This window comes from Artemia sp. Qi Xiang Cuo, chromosome 3 (genome assembly GCF_049724085.1).
Source record: "Artemia sp. Qi Xiang Cuo chromosome 3, ASM4972408v1, whole genome shotgun sequence".
Lineage (NCBI taxonomy): Eukaryota > Metazoa > Arthropoda > Branchiopoda > Anostraca > Artemiidae > Artemia > Artemia sp. Qi Xiang Cuo.
The window spans coordinates 75,111,783-75,130,490 of NC_142796.1; the positions used below are offsets into that span (position 1 = coordinate 75,111,783).

At 33.3% G+C, this 18,708-nt stretch overlaps 1 protein-coding gene across 1 annotated transcript in view; it reads left to right on the forward strand.

Moving 5' to 3' along the window:
• Positions 1 to 18,708, forward strand: part of LOC148954529 (ELAV-like protein 2) — a 42,708-nt gene that overhangs the window by 16,574 nt on the left and 7,426 nt on the right. Inside the window, exons 3-4 of the mRNA XM_089086576.1 lie at positions 16 to 191; positions 4,353 to 4,466. Of these exons, the coding sequence (XP_088942702.1) occupies positions 16 to 191; positions 4,353 to 4,466 (290 nt within the window). The remainder of the gene's footprint in view (positions 1 to 15; positions 192 to 4,352; positions 4,467 to 18,708) is intronic.

Genomic DNA, 18,708 nt, shown 5'->3' on the forward strand with positions numbered 1-18,708 from the left:
GAATTTGCTTTTCAGACTGGCTTGAGCTATGGCTTTGGTTTTGTAAATTATGTTGATCCTGAGAATGCCAAACGAGCAATCGAAGGTCTTAATGGATTGGAAGTCCAGGGGAAAAGAATCAAAGTCTCTTATGCCCGCCCTGCTGGTCAAGATAGAAAGGACACCAACCTATATGTTACTCATCTGCCCCGGTAAGAATGATGTTAGTGATGTCTGTGCAACTTTGCATCTGCTTAATCTTCTTTTTCTTTCGTTTTTATAACGATTTGAAGAGAATGTTTTCAAAAAGCGGCTTTTTAAGAAAATTAAAAGGAATGTTAAGACTTGAAGCGAGCAGTAATTCATTTCTGTATTAAGTCAAACTTAAATTGAACACAAATGAATAAATGAAGCCCTAAAACGAGCAGGTATTAAAATAGAAAATAAATACAAAACGAACCGAAACTACCACAATGAATAATGTGGCTGCTTTTTCGAGCCTTCTAGAGACAAGAGTGTTTGATCTTTACAGAAAAGGATACATGTGCTTTAAACAGTGATTTTATTTGTTTGAAAATGGAAAAAAACAAAACATAAAATTAGTAATCAACTTTAGAAGAAAGAAACAAGGGATTTCTTATAATAAATCCATATGCTACTGAATAAATAAAAAACTTAATAGAAAACTTTTCAATTTCTGGTATCCCTTCTTATTATATTTCATCCAGATTTATTGTAGATTCATATCTTAGTAGCACTCCTAAAACGCCAATCGTATTCTAAAGTATTCCATTTTTTTCTATTTATTTTTTTGTTCCAAGTATTCTATTTTTATTACTTTGCTGCAGCCATCTTTCGCATTGGGGAATCAATAAATGGTTTTGATTTTGTAAACGTTTGGACAGAAAAGATTTAATTGGAAGAACATATTCAAAAAATCTTGCCCCGTATTAAACTATGAAGCTAATTTGATTGATTCAAGCATATTGATATATATATATATATATATATATATATATATATATATATATATATATATATATATATATATATATATATATATATATATATATATATATATATATATATATATATATATATATATATACATATATATATATATATATATATATATATATATATATATATATATATATATATATATATATATATATATATATATATATATATATATATATATATATAATAATAATATATATTGAAAACCCGTCGTATACAATAAATGACAGTATACAAAAATACGAAAAGAGGAAACAAAACGATAATAATAACAACAAAAGCAACAACTTCTTAAATAGTATACAAAATAGTACGAAAAGTGGAAACTGAAAGATAGCATACTCAAAGATTACAACAGAAACAACAACTTCTTCGAAAATAGCAACAAAGACAACAACTTCTGAAAGGAGAAAAAAAAAAAAAAGGGAAAATTAAACAACCAAACTTACCCACTCGTGCTTTAGAATTGCTGGTTTTGTTTTTTGCCGGCTAATAAGTGACTCAACAGCTAGATTTGGGTCCGCTAGGCTATAGCGCCGAATCAGAAAACTATTTTTTTGTCCAAGGTTGCAATTTTAGTAGGTACTTTGCAAAACGGAAAAATATAGAGCGGATTTTTAGACTTTTCACGGTTTGCCAATAAATTCCAGAAAGGGGTCACATATAATATATGTGGCAGAGCGGTAGCGTTGTAATATATATATATATATATATATATATATATATATATATATATATATATATATATATAAACACGGATCTCCGGAAAATTTGAGCTGCATTCGGTCTTTTAACGTTGTAATTGAAAAAGAGAAAAACCGTTCAAATTATATTTCGTTTCCAGTAAATCGCAATGGCACTCCCACTCTTAGGGGGGGGGGGAGAGATAAAATAGGTAAGTATAAGATAGAACGGCAGCCATACTCTTGTCTGTGGCGATTTCTGTTTGTTCAAGATTTGAATTTTTTCTGCTCAACTTACGCTTTAACGTTACTCTAGTCTTCTTCAAAAATATTTTGTTTAGAAATGTATTTTTAAATTAATTTCTGTTCGCCTTGTAATCGACCAGGAATATATTGGATTAGCGACTCTTCTTGACTACTAAGGTCCTTGGGTCGACCCTGTTGTACGTTGCTGCATCTTCGTCCGAACTCTAGGTCCCGTATTACCTAACTGAGGTCAAACCAACCTCGCCACCATATGATAGTAATATTGTGGAAATATTTGAAACATATTTTCTTTATGCTTTTTTTACTTTAATACTGTTGAATTGCAATTAAAATTTAGGCAAAATTTAATGTTCGGTCGAAAGTTGAAAGATAATTTCTGGGTTTTTTTCCCCTTTTTGATTCTAAGACTTTATGAAAACAATGCCACGAAAATATCTGCAAAATTTACAGTTGAAGGCAAAAAACTGGACCAGTGTCCCCTTCAATACCCCTATCCCGTCATCCCCATCGTTAACTATTTAGAAGAAAGGTAGTCGAGTTTTTTTTTTCTCCGCTTGACTTTAAACTTTGAATTTGGCAGAGGCATAGCTACATATAGAGTCCCTAAAATATTTTACACCATCTGCCTTTTTTTTAAAGGCTAGCAGGCTACTAAGTTTCAAAAGTCAGGGATACGCCAAAGTAGGAAATTTGAAGCCTTCTAACGCCTCAGCTGTGAAAGTCACTTTTCTTACTTAAAGTCTCCTTGGCTGTAGAAGTCTACCTACTAAATTTCGAACGGACTTTTGCATTTTCATTTCCTTTTCGCGATTTCCTCAGGAACCAACGACAGAAGCTACCAATCTTGGGTAATCAATCATAGGTGAATCTATAAAACATTTGTCAAAACTCAACTTTTGTGTGTCACGCAATAGTCTACTACCCGTCCGCTTCTCCGCCTCGCACCTCCGTGTAAAGCCTGTGCATATCCTTATGATTTTACTGTTTAATTGGAGACTTACTCAGGGGTCTTGACCTCTCTAACACCATAAACGCCGTTTCTTGATTGATATAGGCCTAGTTGCAATATATACATTTTCTGTATCGATATGGACATTTGTTGAATACACGGAAAAGAATTTAATTGTGATCTTCTAATGAGCTAATTACATGTCAATTCTTTGTAAAAAATAATTTGCATTATTATGCTCCATTGTTGGGATATTACATTTTATTCGAAAAAAGCATCTCTAAAAGCACTTCTAAATTTTATTAAAAGTACTCAATCAAATTCTTTTGAACAAGATCTAGACATGCATATATCTAAACACAAATTAACATTTATAACAAAACAGAACCGGAATAAATTCTCTTCATGAAAAGACAGAATTAAAAACGTCTATGTTTATCTAGACAAATTCCTCTACCATCGAACCGGAAGTTCTTCATATAGACTGTTAAAAAATTGCTGCATCAAATTATGGCTGACCAGATATTCAGAGTGAATAACTAACTCCTAACTAACTCTTCCTTATAACTAACTCCTAAAATTTGAGTAAAATTTGAAAGCCCATTAAAAATTTAAGAACCCTCCCTTCCCAGATCTGCTCATCGCAAAAAAAATTAAAAATTTTTATCTCCTGTGGTTTCGGAGCTAAAGATTGCTGGTTACGAAAAAAAAAAGAAAAAAATAATGAAAGAATTAATTCTGCTCCTCAGCAAAAATTAATTGTTACCGCTTTGTATTCACAAGACATCTAATGAATTACAAGAAAATGGACGCATAATGTTTCAATTGCTGGTTATAAGAAATTGTTCATAACTTGATTTATATCTATAAATTCAAATAATTAAATGCCTACTTCTCTTTTGAGGAAGAGGATGCAGGAGGAGTGTTTCAGTCGAGGAGGGGGATTTTTCTCTGTCAAGAATTATCTTTGGTTTCACCCCTAAAAAACGAGTTCGGATGAAGTACACAAAATGCTCTAAAAACTCGGCCTGAAAATGTATTCTTAAAGTTTTCACTTTTACACTATACATTCGACCTATTTTTTTCAATACGTAGCATGCAATTGTGCTTTGTATTGAGCAGAAATGCAATATCTAGCTTAGAAACATACTTTCATAACTTAACTGCCTAAAACTACTAATTAAAGGAGATATAACTTATTCGGACGTGTTTGGTCATCTCATTTAACTGGTCCTTATGAAGAGCTAACGTTTCTTGAAAGACGCCTTTAGGCTTCGTAGGGTTGTCAAGGAGTCCAATTGACTTTGCAATTCCTCTTTTTGGATTGTTTTCCAATTACTAAACAAAAATTAAAAATACTGTAGGCCTATATTTTTCTTGGCTAATTCATTGACATACCTTTCCTTACTAAACCTGTCAGTATTGTTTTATTCCTATTTTTTCTTCTGTTGTAGGAATTTGACCGAAGTTGAACTTGTTAAGCTATTTGAGCCATATGGAACTATTGTGCAATCCCACTTGTTGCGAGACAAAATTACTGGATTACCAAGAGGAGTTGGGTTTGTAAGGTATGATTTTCAAAATAATGACCTCTTAAGTAGAGTCACATTAATTGTAATGTCGACAAAATATATATGATTTCAAATTTTCTTCTTCATTAATGCCCAGCCATGTCATATATTTGACTTTTGTTATTGTGATTTAACTTGTTATTTAATTTGGCTTGGTGGCAGCGAAAGTCATTGCAATTCCGAAGTGTTAAGCTTGAAGTCTACCCTTCTTGAAATTCAGTCTTGATGAATTTATTCGGAGCTGAGAAGAAATGGTCCTAAGATTTACTAAAACTTATTAAACTCATTAAATAATTTATTAAAATACTATTAAATGTTTAATATTAAATGGGAAAATTTATTTAACTGATAAAAAAAAGAAATAATTAGAATTTATTTAATAGATAAGAAAGAGATAGGGGTGAGCCTAGGGTTTGACCAGTACCTAAGAAAACATATTAAGAAAACAATTCTTACTTCATAATATGCAGAATAATCCTAGCTAACATATTTTGCAGGGGGAGAACCTTTATCTTCACTATTTTCCTTGTATTTCCAGTTTTTCTGTTACAATTTTAAATATTTGTGTCTATTCTCTAAATCTTGAAAATCGTTTATAAACAAACACCCAAGTGTCATCTTAACTAAATCTAACCTAATATATCAGTATTTGCCAAATAATATGTTTTTGGTAGGTGGCACTGATGGTTTTTAACTACGAATATAGATTTTTTGAAAACGGAAAATGCAGTCGATTCCATGTTTATTTTTCAGAATTTTGTAAAACAAAATTGTACAAGAGTGAAAAAAGTGAAGGTAAAGGTTCTCCCCCTGCAAAATGTGTGGTACTTGGGCACTATATGGACCTTTACAAGGAAACCACTCACGAAAAACCCGTTTTTGACGGGTTAATTCAAGAGACCGCTATAAAGTATTGCAATGCTTAGCGTGGTTTTCATTGCGTTACGATATTTAAACTGTTTTTTTTTTTTTTGGGGGGGGGGGGTTTGGGGGGGAGGTACCTAGGTTAGGTTATGTATTTAATATATGGTATGCTTTACCCCCACCCCCCTAATGTGCAAATAAATAGCCTAAATTTGATTCTAAAATGTTTTATATTCAACCTATTTTATTTCATCAGCGTTAACAAACCTTGACATTAGAGAAAGGCCAATATAATGCACAAGTACCAAATGTGTTAACTAGGATTGTTCTGAATATTATGAAATAAGAATTGTTTTCTTAACATGTTTCCTTCTGTACTGGTCAAACCCAGGTCTTATACCAAGAGATATATTGTAAAATAAAAGTTCAAAGCCGAAATGTACAAGTAACTACCTCATAAATAGTAATTGATTGAAGATTAATGCGTGATTTTACCAAAGTAGTTGAATAGTTCGCCGTCCATTGGTTCCGAGCCCCTGAAAACTCAATGTAATTACCTTAACATAAATGCTGGTTTCAGCCTCAGTTTATTTTACCTTAAAAAATTGCTGTATTTGATTTATAAGTATATTTTGTGTCGTTTCATCAATAATAAAAAAAAGAAGAAAAATCAAAACACCTAAATTAAGTGAAAAAGGTTCTCGCACAGAAACTAGGAGTTTTTGAAAATTCCTGTTCCATGTTAAATTTATTGCCAAATTCAAATCACATGTCAGTGTTTTAGTTATCAAGCAAAGAAAATTGAAACAAGACATTACGAATATTATTAATGTTAGCCTGTAATAAAAGTGTGTTAATAAAAAGATGGACTGGGATTTAGTTAAAAAATAGAAATTAAAACTTGAAGCGATCAAAAATAGTCGTATTATAACTTTCTTGGATAACTTAAAAGGAACAGAGATTACTATGAATGAATAAATAAAGCCTAAATAAGTAGAAATCAATAATAAATTTAAACTAAAAATGAACAAAAATTGCCAAAAATAGGTGTTGCACAACAAGTTTAAACTCACATTTGTTGTTATTTCTGTTAAGGCTCTGTTAAGTGGTATATTTGTTAATTCATTATAATTTCTGTTGGGTTGTCAGGTTTTAGTATCTTTCTTCGCTTCTCTTTAAAAATGTTTTTGTTAAAAACGTTTTATAGCTTAACTTACGTATAAGGCTCCCGTTTCGAGTCTAAAGATGCCCTCCTCAACGCCTCACTCTTTACGCTAAGGTTTGATTCTTTGGCACAACTCCACTTTATAAAACAATTAAAACAAAAACAATTAAAAACTTTATAAAAAAAAAACTTTAGCGCAAAGGGCGGGGCGTTGAAGAGGGGACAGCCCCTTTCATATACGAATTAATTTTTGTTCGTTTTAAGTTTTAGTGTCGCTCCTTACTTTTGTCGCTATACATTTTGTGTTTGCCAAATTTCATGATGTGAATTTGCAAAAAGTGTGATGAGTAACAACAAAACATTTTATAGAAGAAGTAAGATATATTGATAGTTGATATTGTAATATTGATGCTGTTAGGTATTTTAACAAGAAGAAAAAGACGTATAAAATGAACAATTCAGATAGAAAGGAAAGGAGCTTGCGAAAAACTGCATGAAGTAAGAAGAAAAAAAAGAATGGAAAAAACAAATATAAACGAATTCAATACTTAATCACCACAGCCGAAAACCCATTTAGGAGAATTACAGTTCCCCATGTTGGGCAGCAAGGAAAATCACTTTTTCGCTTGGGATGTAGCAATGCTTTCTTTTTTGGTTGCCGTTAGTGAGACGCTGAAACACAATAGAAAGATGTTGGAGGTCTCATTTAAAGGAAATTGCTATATTTACGTATCTTCTATAAAGTTAAAAACATAGTACTGAAAATGCAGTTTTAGATAAAACCTGCATTTCTATATACAAGATAATATAACACATGAATGACGTCATATATAGTACATTACAACCATAAATGACATCATACTTAGACTAATAAAGTTATGTGGAATATCCCTTTTGTATTATCATGGTGATGTGATTCGTCATGACGTCATGTACCAAAATAAAAGGATGTGTAAACTCAAATCGCCTCAATAGTGAATGTTATAAACTAGTGAGAACACTTATAAGCATAATGGCGATCTATGACGAGGAAGGTAATGCGTCTGATGATGACTTTGAATGTAAGAAACGATATTGGGTAAAATACCGTTGTTATTTTGACAAGACATTTCCTGGCTATATTGGATTTCCTGGCCATTGCTTGGACAATTCACCAAGAAATGAAAATCCTGGGCAGTATCCGCGTGTAAAGAGTTGTAAAGATTGGAAGGTAAATGATATTGATCAGGATGAAGAAGTAGGGAATCTGGAGAAGTTACAAACCAAATGCAAAAGTGAAAGGCCGTCAGTCGAAAAATGGAGTGAAGAAAGGGACAAGGTGGTAAAATGCCCGTCTCCTAATTCAAACAGAGCATCTCATCCCGATCAAAGTGGCCTTGAAGATGGGACGGAAAAGAAGCTGCACACGAGTGAACGTAACTATGAATGTCTTAACGAATGTTCGCCAAAGTGGCGCGGCAGAAATCTAAGAGACGAGCCAGAAAAGACTTTTCTTCTGCACAAAGAAGCAATAAATGCAAACGAAATAATCAACGAGCATAACGGCAACAGAAGAGAAACGCAGAATTCGATTGAAGTTCCGGCTAAAGCCATAGACCGGAAACTGAAACGGTTATCAATGTATTCAGAAGGAACATTGTCCCCCAAACGTAGAAAACTCTGTTTCAGCAGAAATGAAAGATTTGGAAATATATGTGATAATCCGCCAAAATGTGAAGATCATATGGAATGCTCGCTTAAGCAGTCTTGTGAAGATTCGAGGAAGAAGTTCAACAAGTTGGGTATTCAGGATAAAAAGAAAACGGGAAATACAGATGATAAACCGTACAATTCCCGGTGGAATACCGGAAATTATATCCCATATGCGGGGAGCAAACTTTCTAATCATAAAAGAAGAATTATAGATTATAACAAATCGTATTTCTAAATGGATGTACTAGATTTGACACTTCTTGTGCATCATGACAGCGGAGATCACCATTAATGAAAAAGAAAATTTCGAAAGAAGAAGGAAGTATGGGACATTAGTGAGATATTTATATGTGAAAATACTTAATTGATTGTCTCTTGTTTTTTAAATATCAAAAAGTTGATTCTTAATAAAAAAAATTCATTAGTATAGGCTAGTGTATTAGTATAGTAATCAAAGTTTTAGGTGACAAACAGCTTAATTTTATTTTTTTTTCTATTTAAATGACGCAAAATTACGTGCCCATGTAGAGCAACCATAGGAAATGTATGGGAAAAAAATCATATGTGCAATAGCGCTGCCTAAGTAAAGAGCGATATGGGTACAATGTATTTTTTTTTCTTTTTTTTTTTAGTCCAGGGCACTACGTATAGAAGGAATTGTTGTAGAAACTTCCAAAGGGGCTCATTCCATTGGAAATTGAAAGTACTAGTGCTATTTCTAGTAGTCGAAGTGATTGAGGGCAATTAACCCCCCCACGCCCATCATTTCTTCAGACACATCTAATTGACACAAAAATTTGGAGGTAGCCATTTTGTTCAGCGTAGCCATTTTGTAGTTGAAAGGCCCAATAATTTCGTCTGCAGATGACAACCCCCCCTCCCGCAGCCTTCAGGGTAAGGGTTGTAAGTTATACTCCGAGGGCATATAAAGTTTTTGTGGGAAGGGTGGTTTTATAAACTTCGTAGGGGGCTCATTCGATTGGAAATTGAAATTGCTGGTTCCCTTTTAAAAGTCAAAAGTGCCGGAGGAAAGCTAGAACCCCTCCCCCCCCCCCTCTTGACGCCCTCTTTTCCCCATAATATGCTTAATAATCCTAGTTAACATATTTTTCAGGGGGAGAACCTTTATCTTCATCATTTTCCTTGTATATCCAGTTTTTAAAAAATATTTCTAATATATCAGTATTTGTCAATTAATATGTTTATGTTAGATAGCACTGATGGTATTTAACTAAGAATATAGATTATTTGAAAACGGAAAATTCAGTCGAATCCATGTTTATTTTTCAGAATTTTGTTAAAAAAAAAATTGTTCAGAAATGAAAGAGGAGAAGGTAAGGGTTCTTTCCCTTTAAAATGTGTTAACTAGGATTATTCTGAATAGTATGAAATAAGAATTGTTTTCTTAACATGTTTCCTTCTGTACAGGTCAAACCCTCGGCTTATACCAAGAGATATATTGTGAAATAAAAGTTCAAAGCCGAAATGTACAAGTAACTACCTCATAAATAGTAATTGATTGAAAATTAATGCGTGGTTTTACCAAAGTAGTTGAATAATTCGCCGTCCGTTGGTTCCGAGCCCCTGAAAACTCAATGTAACTACCTTAACATGAATGCTGTTTTCAGCCTCGGTTTATTTTACCTTAAAAAAATGTTGTATTTGATTTATAAGTATATTTTGTGTCGTTTCATCAATAAAAAAAGAGAAGAAAAATCAAAACTATTAACCATAAATCTATTAAAATCAAACTATTAAAATCAAAACCGTATTATTTGATCTGGTCCCCCCCCCCCATCTCCTGACGCCCTCTTTTCCCTATAATATGCTTAATAATCCTAGTTAACATATTTTTCAGGGGGAGAACCTTTATCTTCACCATTTTCCTTGTATTTCCAGTTTTTCTGTTACAATTTTAAATATTTGTGTCTATTCTCTAAATCTTGAAAATCGTTTATAAACAAACACCCAAGTGTCATCTTAACTAAATCTAACCTAATATATAAGTATTTGTCAATAAGTATGTTTATGTTAGATGGCACTGATGGTGTTTAACTAAGAATACAGATTATTTGAAAACAGAAAATTCAGTCGACTCCATGTTTATTTTTCAGAATCTTGTTAAAAAAATTGTAAAACAGTGAAAAAAGTGAAGATAAAGGTTCTCCCCCTGCAAAATGTGTAAACTAGGATTATTCTGAATATTATGAACTAAGAATTGTTTTCTTAACATGTTTCTATCTGTACTGGTCAAACCCTAGTCTTATGCCAAGAGATATATTGTAAAATATAAGTTCAAAGCCGAAATGTACAAGTAACTACCTCATAAATAGTAATTGAATTTCACCAGAGCTTTTATCTAAGAATTTTTCAGGTTTTGATGGGAAATCTTAGGCTAATATAACAATGAATCCAAAATCTAAAGACATTAAGTGGATATTTGACAAATGGTTGTTTACTTTTACCTTTGTTGGGTTTTAAGAATTTCTAAGGCTATTGATAGCAAATTTGGTGCATTAGAAGATTAATGCGTGATTTTACCAAAGTAGTTGAATAGTTCGCCGTCCGTTGGTTCCAAGCCCCTGAAAACTCAGTGTAATCACCTTAACTTAAATGCTGTTTTTTGCCTCAGTTTATTTTACCTTAAAAAAATGTTGTATTTGATTTATAAGTATATTTTGTGTCGTTTGATCGATAAAAAAAAAGAAAAGAAAAATCAAAACGCCTAAATTAGGTGACAGTTTCTAGCACAGAAACTAGGAATTTTTGAAAATTCCTGTTGCATATTAAATTTATTGCAAAATTCAAATCACATGTCAGTGTTTTAGTTATCAAGCAAAGAAAATTGAAACAAGACATTACAAATATTTTACTGTTAGCCTGTAATAAAAGTGTGTTAATAAAAAGATAGACTGAGATTTAGTTAAAAAATAGATATTAAAACTTGAATCGAACAAAAATAGTCGTATTATAACTTGCTTGGATAACTTAAAATGAACAGAGATAACTATGAATGAATAAATGAAGCCTAAATAAGTAGAAATCAATAATAAAGTTCAACTAAAAACGAACAAAAATTGCCACAAATAGGTGTTCCACAACAAGTTTAAACTCGTATTCGTTGTTATTTCCGTTTAGGCTCTGTTAAGATTATTATTTTGGTTCATTTTTTTTAAAGTGGTATATTTGTTCATTCATTTTTCAGGTTTTCAGGTTTTAGTATCTTTCTTTGCTTCTCTTTAAAAATGTTTTTGTTAAAAACTTTTTATAGCTTAATTTACGTATGAAGCTCCCGTTTCGAGTCTAAAGATGCCATATGTGACATACAGTTTTTTTCTTCCTTAAACCGTAGTTAAAAAGCTCAGTTTCTGCAAATTTATTTTTTATAATGTTTTTTTTTCTTTTTTTATTGCAAGTGCTTCCTATTTTCCTAAAAGTTTAATCAAGCAAAATCAGTTAGCCAAATAATTCATTTCTTCCAAAAAATAGCTATAAACCTTGTAACAAAAGGAGGAATATAAAGCATTAATTTTTTCAAAAGATTGGGTTGTGTTAAAAATTTGCAACAGGTCATAATTTTTCTCTTACTAATTGTCACCGTTTGTTCTGTGGAAGTCTTACAACGAAAGTAAGATTACCATCGTTATTTATCATGAAACCAAAAATATGCTTGGTTTTACTACCACAAAAATTGGTTCTGATCTATCGTGTTTAGTCTGAAGCACTAATCGTCCCATCAAATTTGAGACTGTCATTTTGTTCAGCATAGTTGAAAAGTCCAAAGTTATGGCTTTGTAGATAATATGACCCCCCAATCCCTGTGGATAGGTCTTTAATTTATAAAATTTACCTATTGTTTCCATATAGTATTTGCTATTGGGATGTATACAGACATTTTTGGGAAGGGGGGGGGTCATATTTGGCTTGTGACTTTCTCTTTGCATACTCAAGTTTGTATGTGAAGATGTTCCGGGAGGATTGTTCTGGGGAAATTTATCATCGTGTCTGGATTTCCAGGAAATAATGCTCACGGAAGGGGGGACTTCCGGAGTAATCGGAAAAACAATTAGAACTCAAAATATTTTTGCAAATGAAAGTATGCTAAGGACAATTTTTCTGCAAGAAATTTTACGGGGGGGGGGGGGTCAGTGAGGATGGAATTTCCCGTAAATAATTTTACGGAGGGGTGTATTTTACGCGGAAGGACATTCCCACGGAGGAGTTAACATTTCAGCAATTATATCCATATTGCAGTTCCAGTGCATGTCATATTATTAGCAGTAAACATTGATTTGACCTCTTTCGAAAGTATCAAACAGTTCGTCGTAACGAACTGTAAGTAAGGAGCGGCTCCGCTCAATAGTAACCCAAACTATAAAAAACGGAATTTTAACATCAGTAAATGCATCAAAAGAATCAGCTTATTATGCTCATAGTGTTACAACAGCTTATTGCGATTTTTTTTTTCTTTTTTTTTTTTTTTTTTTTTTTTCCAGGGTTTATCGAAATTTTGGTTCTAGAAAATCGAGAGATGGTGCATTCGAACGGAAATTAAAAGTTCTAGTTCCTTTTTTAAGTGACCAAAAAGATTGGAGGGCAACTGGCCCCCATATATGAAGGGTTCCTTCCTCCTCAATATCTTGCTCTTTACGTAAAAGTTTGACTGTTTGTCCCAATTTTTTTAAGAGCCTCTGCATAAACACGGGGACCGTTTAATTCGAACAGGAGCCTTTTTTAAAAGTGCTTACAGCTATAGCGTAAAGAGCAAGGTATTGAGGAGGGGGCGACCCTACATATGCGGAATAAATCTGCCAAAACTAATATGCAAATTTTGTTTTTAACTTTTCATCTACGATGAGCCAAGTTGGAACCTGAATTAGTTGAAAAACGTTCAGAAATTAAATAAAAAATTCGTTTTTTTAACTGAAAGTAAGGAGCAACATTAAAACCTAAAACGAACAGAATTATTCCATATATGAAAAGGGCTGCCCCCTCCTCAACGCCTCACTCTTTACGCCAAAGTTTGATTCTTTGTCACAACTCTACTTTATACAACAATTCAAAACTTTATAAAAAACTTTAGCGTAAAGAGTGGGGCGTTGAGGAGGGAACAGCCCCTTTCATATACGGAATAAATCTGCCGAAACTAATATGCAAATTTTGTTTTAACTTTTCATGTACAGTGAGCCAAGTTGGAACCTGCATTAGTTGAAAAACTTTTAGAAATTAAAAAAAAAAATTTAATTGAAAGTAAGGAGCGACATTAAAACTTAAAACGACAGAAATTATTCCATATATGAAAAGGGCTGTCCCCTCCTCAACGCCTCACTCTTTACGCTAAAGTTTGATTCTTTGTCACAACTCTACTTTATAAAACAATTAAAAACTTTATAAAAAACTTTAGCGTAAAGAGCGGGACGTTGAGGAGGGAACAGCCCCTTTCATATATGGAATAATTTCTGTTCGTTTTAAGTTTTAGTGGCGCTCCTTACTTTTGCCGCTATACATTTTTTATGTTCCAAATTTCATAATGTGAATTTGCCAAAAGTGAGATCAATTAACAACAAAACATTTTATAGAAGAAGTAAGATATGTTGATAGTTGATATTGTAATATTGATGTTGTTAGGTATTTTAATAAGAAGAAAAAGACGTATAAAATGGACAACCTGGATAGAAAGGAAAGGAATATTGCGAAAAACTGCATGAAGTAAGAAGAAAAAAGAATGGAAAAAACGAATATAAACGAATTCAGTACTTAGAAAAACGATCGAAATTAGGAAAAAAATTTAATAAAGGAAGCAAAAGAAATAGAAGAAAATAAATGGAACAAGAAGCCATTGAACAGATTCAGTATCTAATTTATATGTAAGTCAATATTGATTTTTATCCTCAATCCCTTACCACAGGTGGGATTGAACCCGCAAACCTCCGATAATGAGACACGCTTTCATCCACCGGACAGTAACAAAGTATTCTATAATCTGATTTTCAAAAAAGAGTCATGCTAGGAGATAGAATTTTCTGATTCATCTTAAAGTACTCAGGAATCAGTTCTAAAACAGGGGATAGTGTTTCACCTTTTTTAAGTTTTCGTGCTGAAGACAGTAACTGTAAAAATACAAAAAGAAAAAAATGGTGCTGCTTTCTTAGGGGCAACCTAGTAAAGAAAAAACTATAGTAACCTATAGCCTATAGTAACCGAAAACTTAAAACACGTTAAAAAAACAAAACAAAACTGTCAAGTGAGGAAGAATCGCCATTTGAAGCTGATCCAGGACTGGTAACTTGTTTCAACTAATCTTAATGATAAAAGTTCTTTGTGAACAGAAAGTTGTGGGAATTTCGATATATAACTCGAAACCCTACAAAATGGTGCCAGATCGCAATGAAAACCGAACCATTGGAATCACCACAGCCAAAAACCCATTTAGGAGAATAACAGTTCCCCATGTTGGGCAGCAAGGAAAATCACTTTTTCACTTGGGATGTAGTGATGCTTTCTTTTTGGTTGCCGTTAATGTGACGCTGAAACACAATAGAGAGATGTTGGAGGTCTCATTTAAGGGAAATTGCTATATTTACGTGTCAAGAGGACATTCAATGAAAATTTTCAAGAAGCACTTCTATCCGAGAGAGAAGCTATTTCTTCAGCCAACGTTCAACCAACTTGTGGAATCAGCTCTCTGAAGATACGGTGTCTGCAGACTCGACGATTGCCTTCAAGTGAAGACTTGACGAAGATTGGCAACAGCAGGAGTTCCTCTACAACTGGGAAGCTGCTGAATCTACAACCTGAATGTAGCAAGCGAATCACGACAAAAAAAAACATTAGATGTCATCACGGAGCATTACAAGGATAGAAAATCCTTAAATTCGCTCCAAGCTGCGATTTAAGGTAATTTAAGGTAATATGAATGACGTCATATTTAGTACATTACAACCATAAATGACATCATACTTAAACTAATAAAGGTATGTGAAATATACCTTTTGTATTATCATGGTGACGTGATTTGTCATGACGTCATGTACCAAAATAAAAGGATGTGTAAACTCAAATCACCTCAGTAGTGAATGTTGACATCTAGTGAAAACAAGTATAAGCATTATGGTGGTCTATGATGAGGAAGGTAATGCGTCAGATGATGACTTTGAATGTAAGAAACGATATTGGATAAAATACCGTTGTTATTTTGACAAGACATTTAATAGTAGTAGTCACAATCATCGCTTGGACAATTCACCAGGAAATGAAAATCCTGGGCAGTATCTACGTTTAAAGAGTTTTAAAGATTTGATGGAAAATGATGTTCATCAGGATGAAGAAGTAGGGAATCTAGAGAGGTTACGAACCAAGTGCAAAAATGAAAGGCCGTCGGTCGAAAAATGGAGTGTACAAAGGGATAAGGTGGTAAAATGCTTGTCTCCGAATTCAGACAGAGCATCTCATCCCGATCAAAGGGGCCTTGAAGATGGGATGGAAAAGATGCCGCTTACGAGTGAACGTAACTATGAATGTATTAACGAATTTTTGCCAAAGTGTCACGGCAGAAATCTAAATGACGAGCCAAAAAAGTCTTTTCTTCTGGACAAAGAAGCAATAAATGCAAAAGAAATAGTCCACGGGCATAACGGCAACAGAAGAGAAATGCATAATTCGATTGAAGTTCCGGCTAAAGCCATAGACCGGAAACTGAAACGGTTATCAATGTATGCAGAAGGAACAGTGTCCCCCAAACGTAAAAAACTCTGCTTCAGCAGAAATGAAAGATTTGGGAATATATGTGATAATCCGCCAAAATGTGAAGATCATATGGAATACTCGCTAAAGCTGTCTTCTGAAGATTCGAGGAAGAAGTTCAACAAGTTTGTTATTCAGGATAAAAAGAAAACGGGAAATACAGATGATAAACCGTACAATTCCCTGTCGAATACCGGGAATTATATTCCGTGTGCGGGGATCAAAATTTCTAATCATAAAAGAAGAATTACAGATTATAACAAATCGTATTTCTAAATGAATGTACTAGATTTGACACTCCTTGTGCATCATGACAGCCGAGATCACTGTTAATGAAAAGGAAAATTTCGAAAGAAGAAGGAAGTACGGGACATTAGTGAGATATTTATATGTGAAAATACTTAATTGATTGTCTCTTGTTTTTTAAATATCAAAAAGTTGATTCTTAATAAAAAAAAAATACAATAGTATTATGAGTAATCAAAGTTTTAGGTGACAAACAGCATTATTTTAGTTTTTTTTTATAAAATGACGCAAAATTAAGTGCCCCTGTAGAGCAACCATAGGAAATGTATGGCTAAAAAAAAGTCATAGACAAAATAAAAATCATAGGTGCAATATCGCTGCCTAAGTAAAGAGTTATGTGGGTACAGTGTTTTTTTTTTTTTTTTTTTTTTTTTTTTTTTTTTTTTTTTTTTTTAGACCAGGTTACTATGTATAGAAGGAATTGTTGTAGAAACTTCCAAGGAGGCTCATTTGATTGGAAATTGAAAGTACTAGTACCTTTTCTAATAGTCGAAAGTGATTGAGTGCAATTAGCCCCCCCCCCACGCCCATCATTTCTTCAGACACATCTAATTGACACAAAAATTTTGAGATAGCCATTTTATTCAGCGCAGTTGGAAGGTCCATTAATTATGTCTGAAGATTACAACCTCTCCCCCTCCCCACAGCCTTCAGGGCAAGGGCTGTAAGTTATACCCCGAGGGCATATAAAGTTTTTATCGGAAGGATGGTCGTATAAGCTTCGGAGGGGGTTCATTCGATTGGGAATTGAAATTGCTGGTTCCCTTTTAAAAGTCAAAAGTGCTAGAGGGAAACTAGAACCCCCCTCCTCCTGATGCCCTCTTTTCCCCAAACGTATCTGATCGAAATTGTGCTCTAGCAATTTTGTTAGTAATAGTTCAAAGAATATATAATAATATTTCCAGGATTGACACATACCCCCAGAGCCCTGGGGAAAGGGTTGTAAGTTATCCCCTGGAGGCCTATAAGGTTTTTCTGGGATGGGTGGTCGTATAAACTTTCGATATTGCTTATTTGATTGGAAATGGGAAGTTATAGTGCTATTTTTAAGAGTCAAATTGAATTGAGGCTAACCCCCTCACGACTGTCATTTTCCATAATAACCATCCAATCAAAATTTTGAGACATCTATTTTCATCAGCATTGTTGAAAGGTTAGCATTGTTGCAATTATGCCTTTGGGAACATCAGCCCGCTCACAGCCTCCAGGGCAAGGCCTGTAAATTAGGCAATTCGTTCACTATTTACATATAGTATATATTACTGAGAAAAGTGTGCGTGTTTGACCTATATTTTCCAAAACCACAAAGAGCATTCAAATGAGTCTTTCAGAGAAGTTTCAATTCAAATTAAAAACAGGTTATATGCATACGGGTTGTCAAAAAGGCGTAACTCAGGAATGACTGAGTATATAAATTCTGAACTTTCAGGAAATGATAAATGAGATGATCATTTGACCAAATAGGCAATATTTGCACGCTGCCACTACTACAATTACCACCACTATTACTACTACAACCTCAGAAATACATTTAAAATATTGAGGGGACATTTGAACTAAATCAAAAGACGCTGTGTGCATGCATATTGTCAAAAAAGCGTTTCCCAAGATTGAATTTGAGTATTAAGTTTGAACTTTCAGACGATGCTTACAGGGGAAGATTAGTTGACCAAAAGACAAAATGTGCATGCTACTTTCGTTGCTACATTTACTAATGCTGCTTCAACTGCTACCTCTATTGCAACTACTTGTAAGGCTAAGACCATTAATATGAAAATCACTGAAAATATATGAATTATCAAAAGGGTATATCAGTAATGTTATAGCAACGGCTATTTGTATCAAGTTGAAACTTCCAGGACTTGATGAAAGTTATGTTCAAATGACCATAAGGCAATACATTAATACTACTGCTGCTACTTGAGCTAGTGCTATTACTATTAATACTTGTACTATTAATACTGCCATTACAGTTACTGTAACTAATGAAGCTAAGGGTATTAAGATGAAACTTTTAGGGAACACTTAGGGGGAATTTCAATTAAACTAAAAAACTGTATTCATGCAGGTTTTCAAAAGGGCATATAAACATCATCACAGGCAGCGCCGCTCTATAATAGCAAGAAATTTCATTGAAACCTTTGAAAAAGGCTAATTCGGTTCGAAACTAAAAGCTCTAGTGTCTATTTCAAAAACAAATGAAAAATGGGATGTGTGGTCTATGTGCAATGCATGACAACATCTATCACGTCAGTAATTTGGTCAGAATTTGTGTCAAAAGGTTTTCTTTATTTTTGTCAAAAATGTAGGGTAGCAAGTGTCTTCGTCAAAATCGTTTTGGATTCATGGTAAACATAAATAATAAAAAAATAAGGTAGGCCTATAAGAATCCTCTCAAAAAGACACATTTTTTTGTGTTTAATTCAGCCAATAAGGACAAATTGCAAATTTTAAAATATTACACGATTA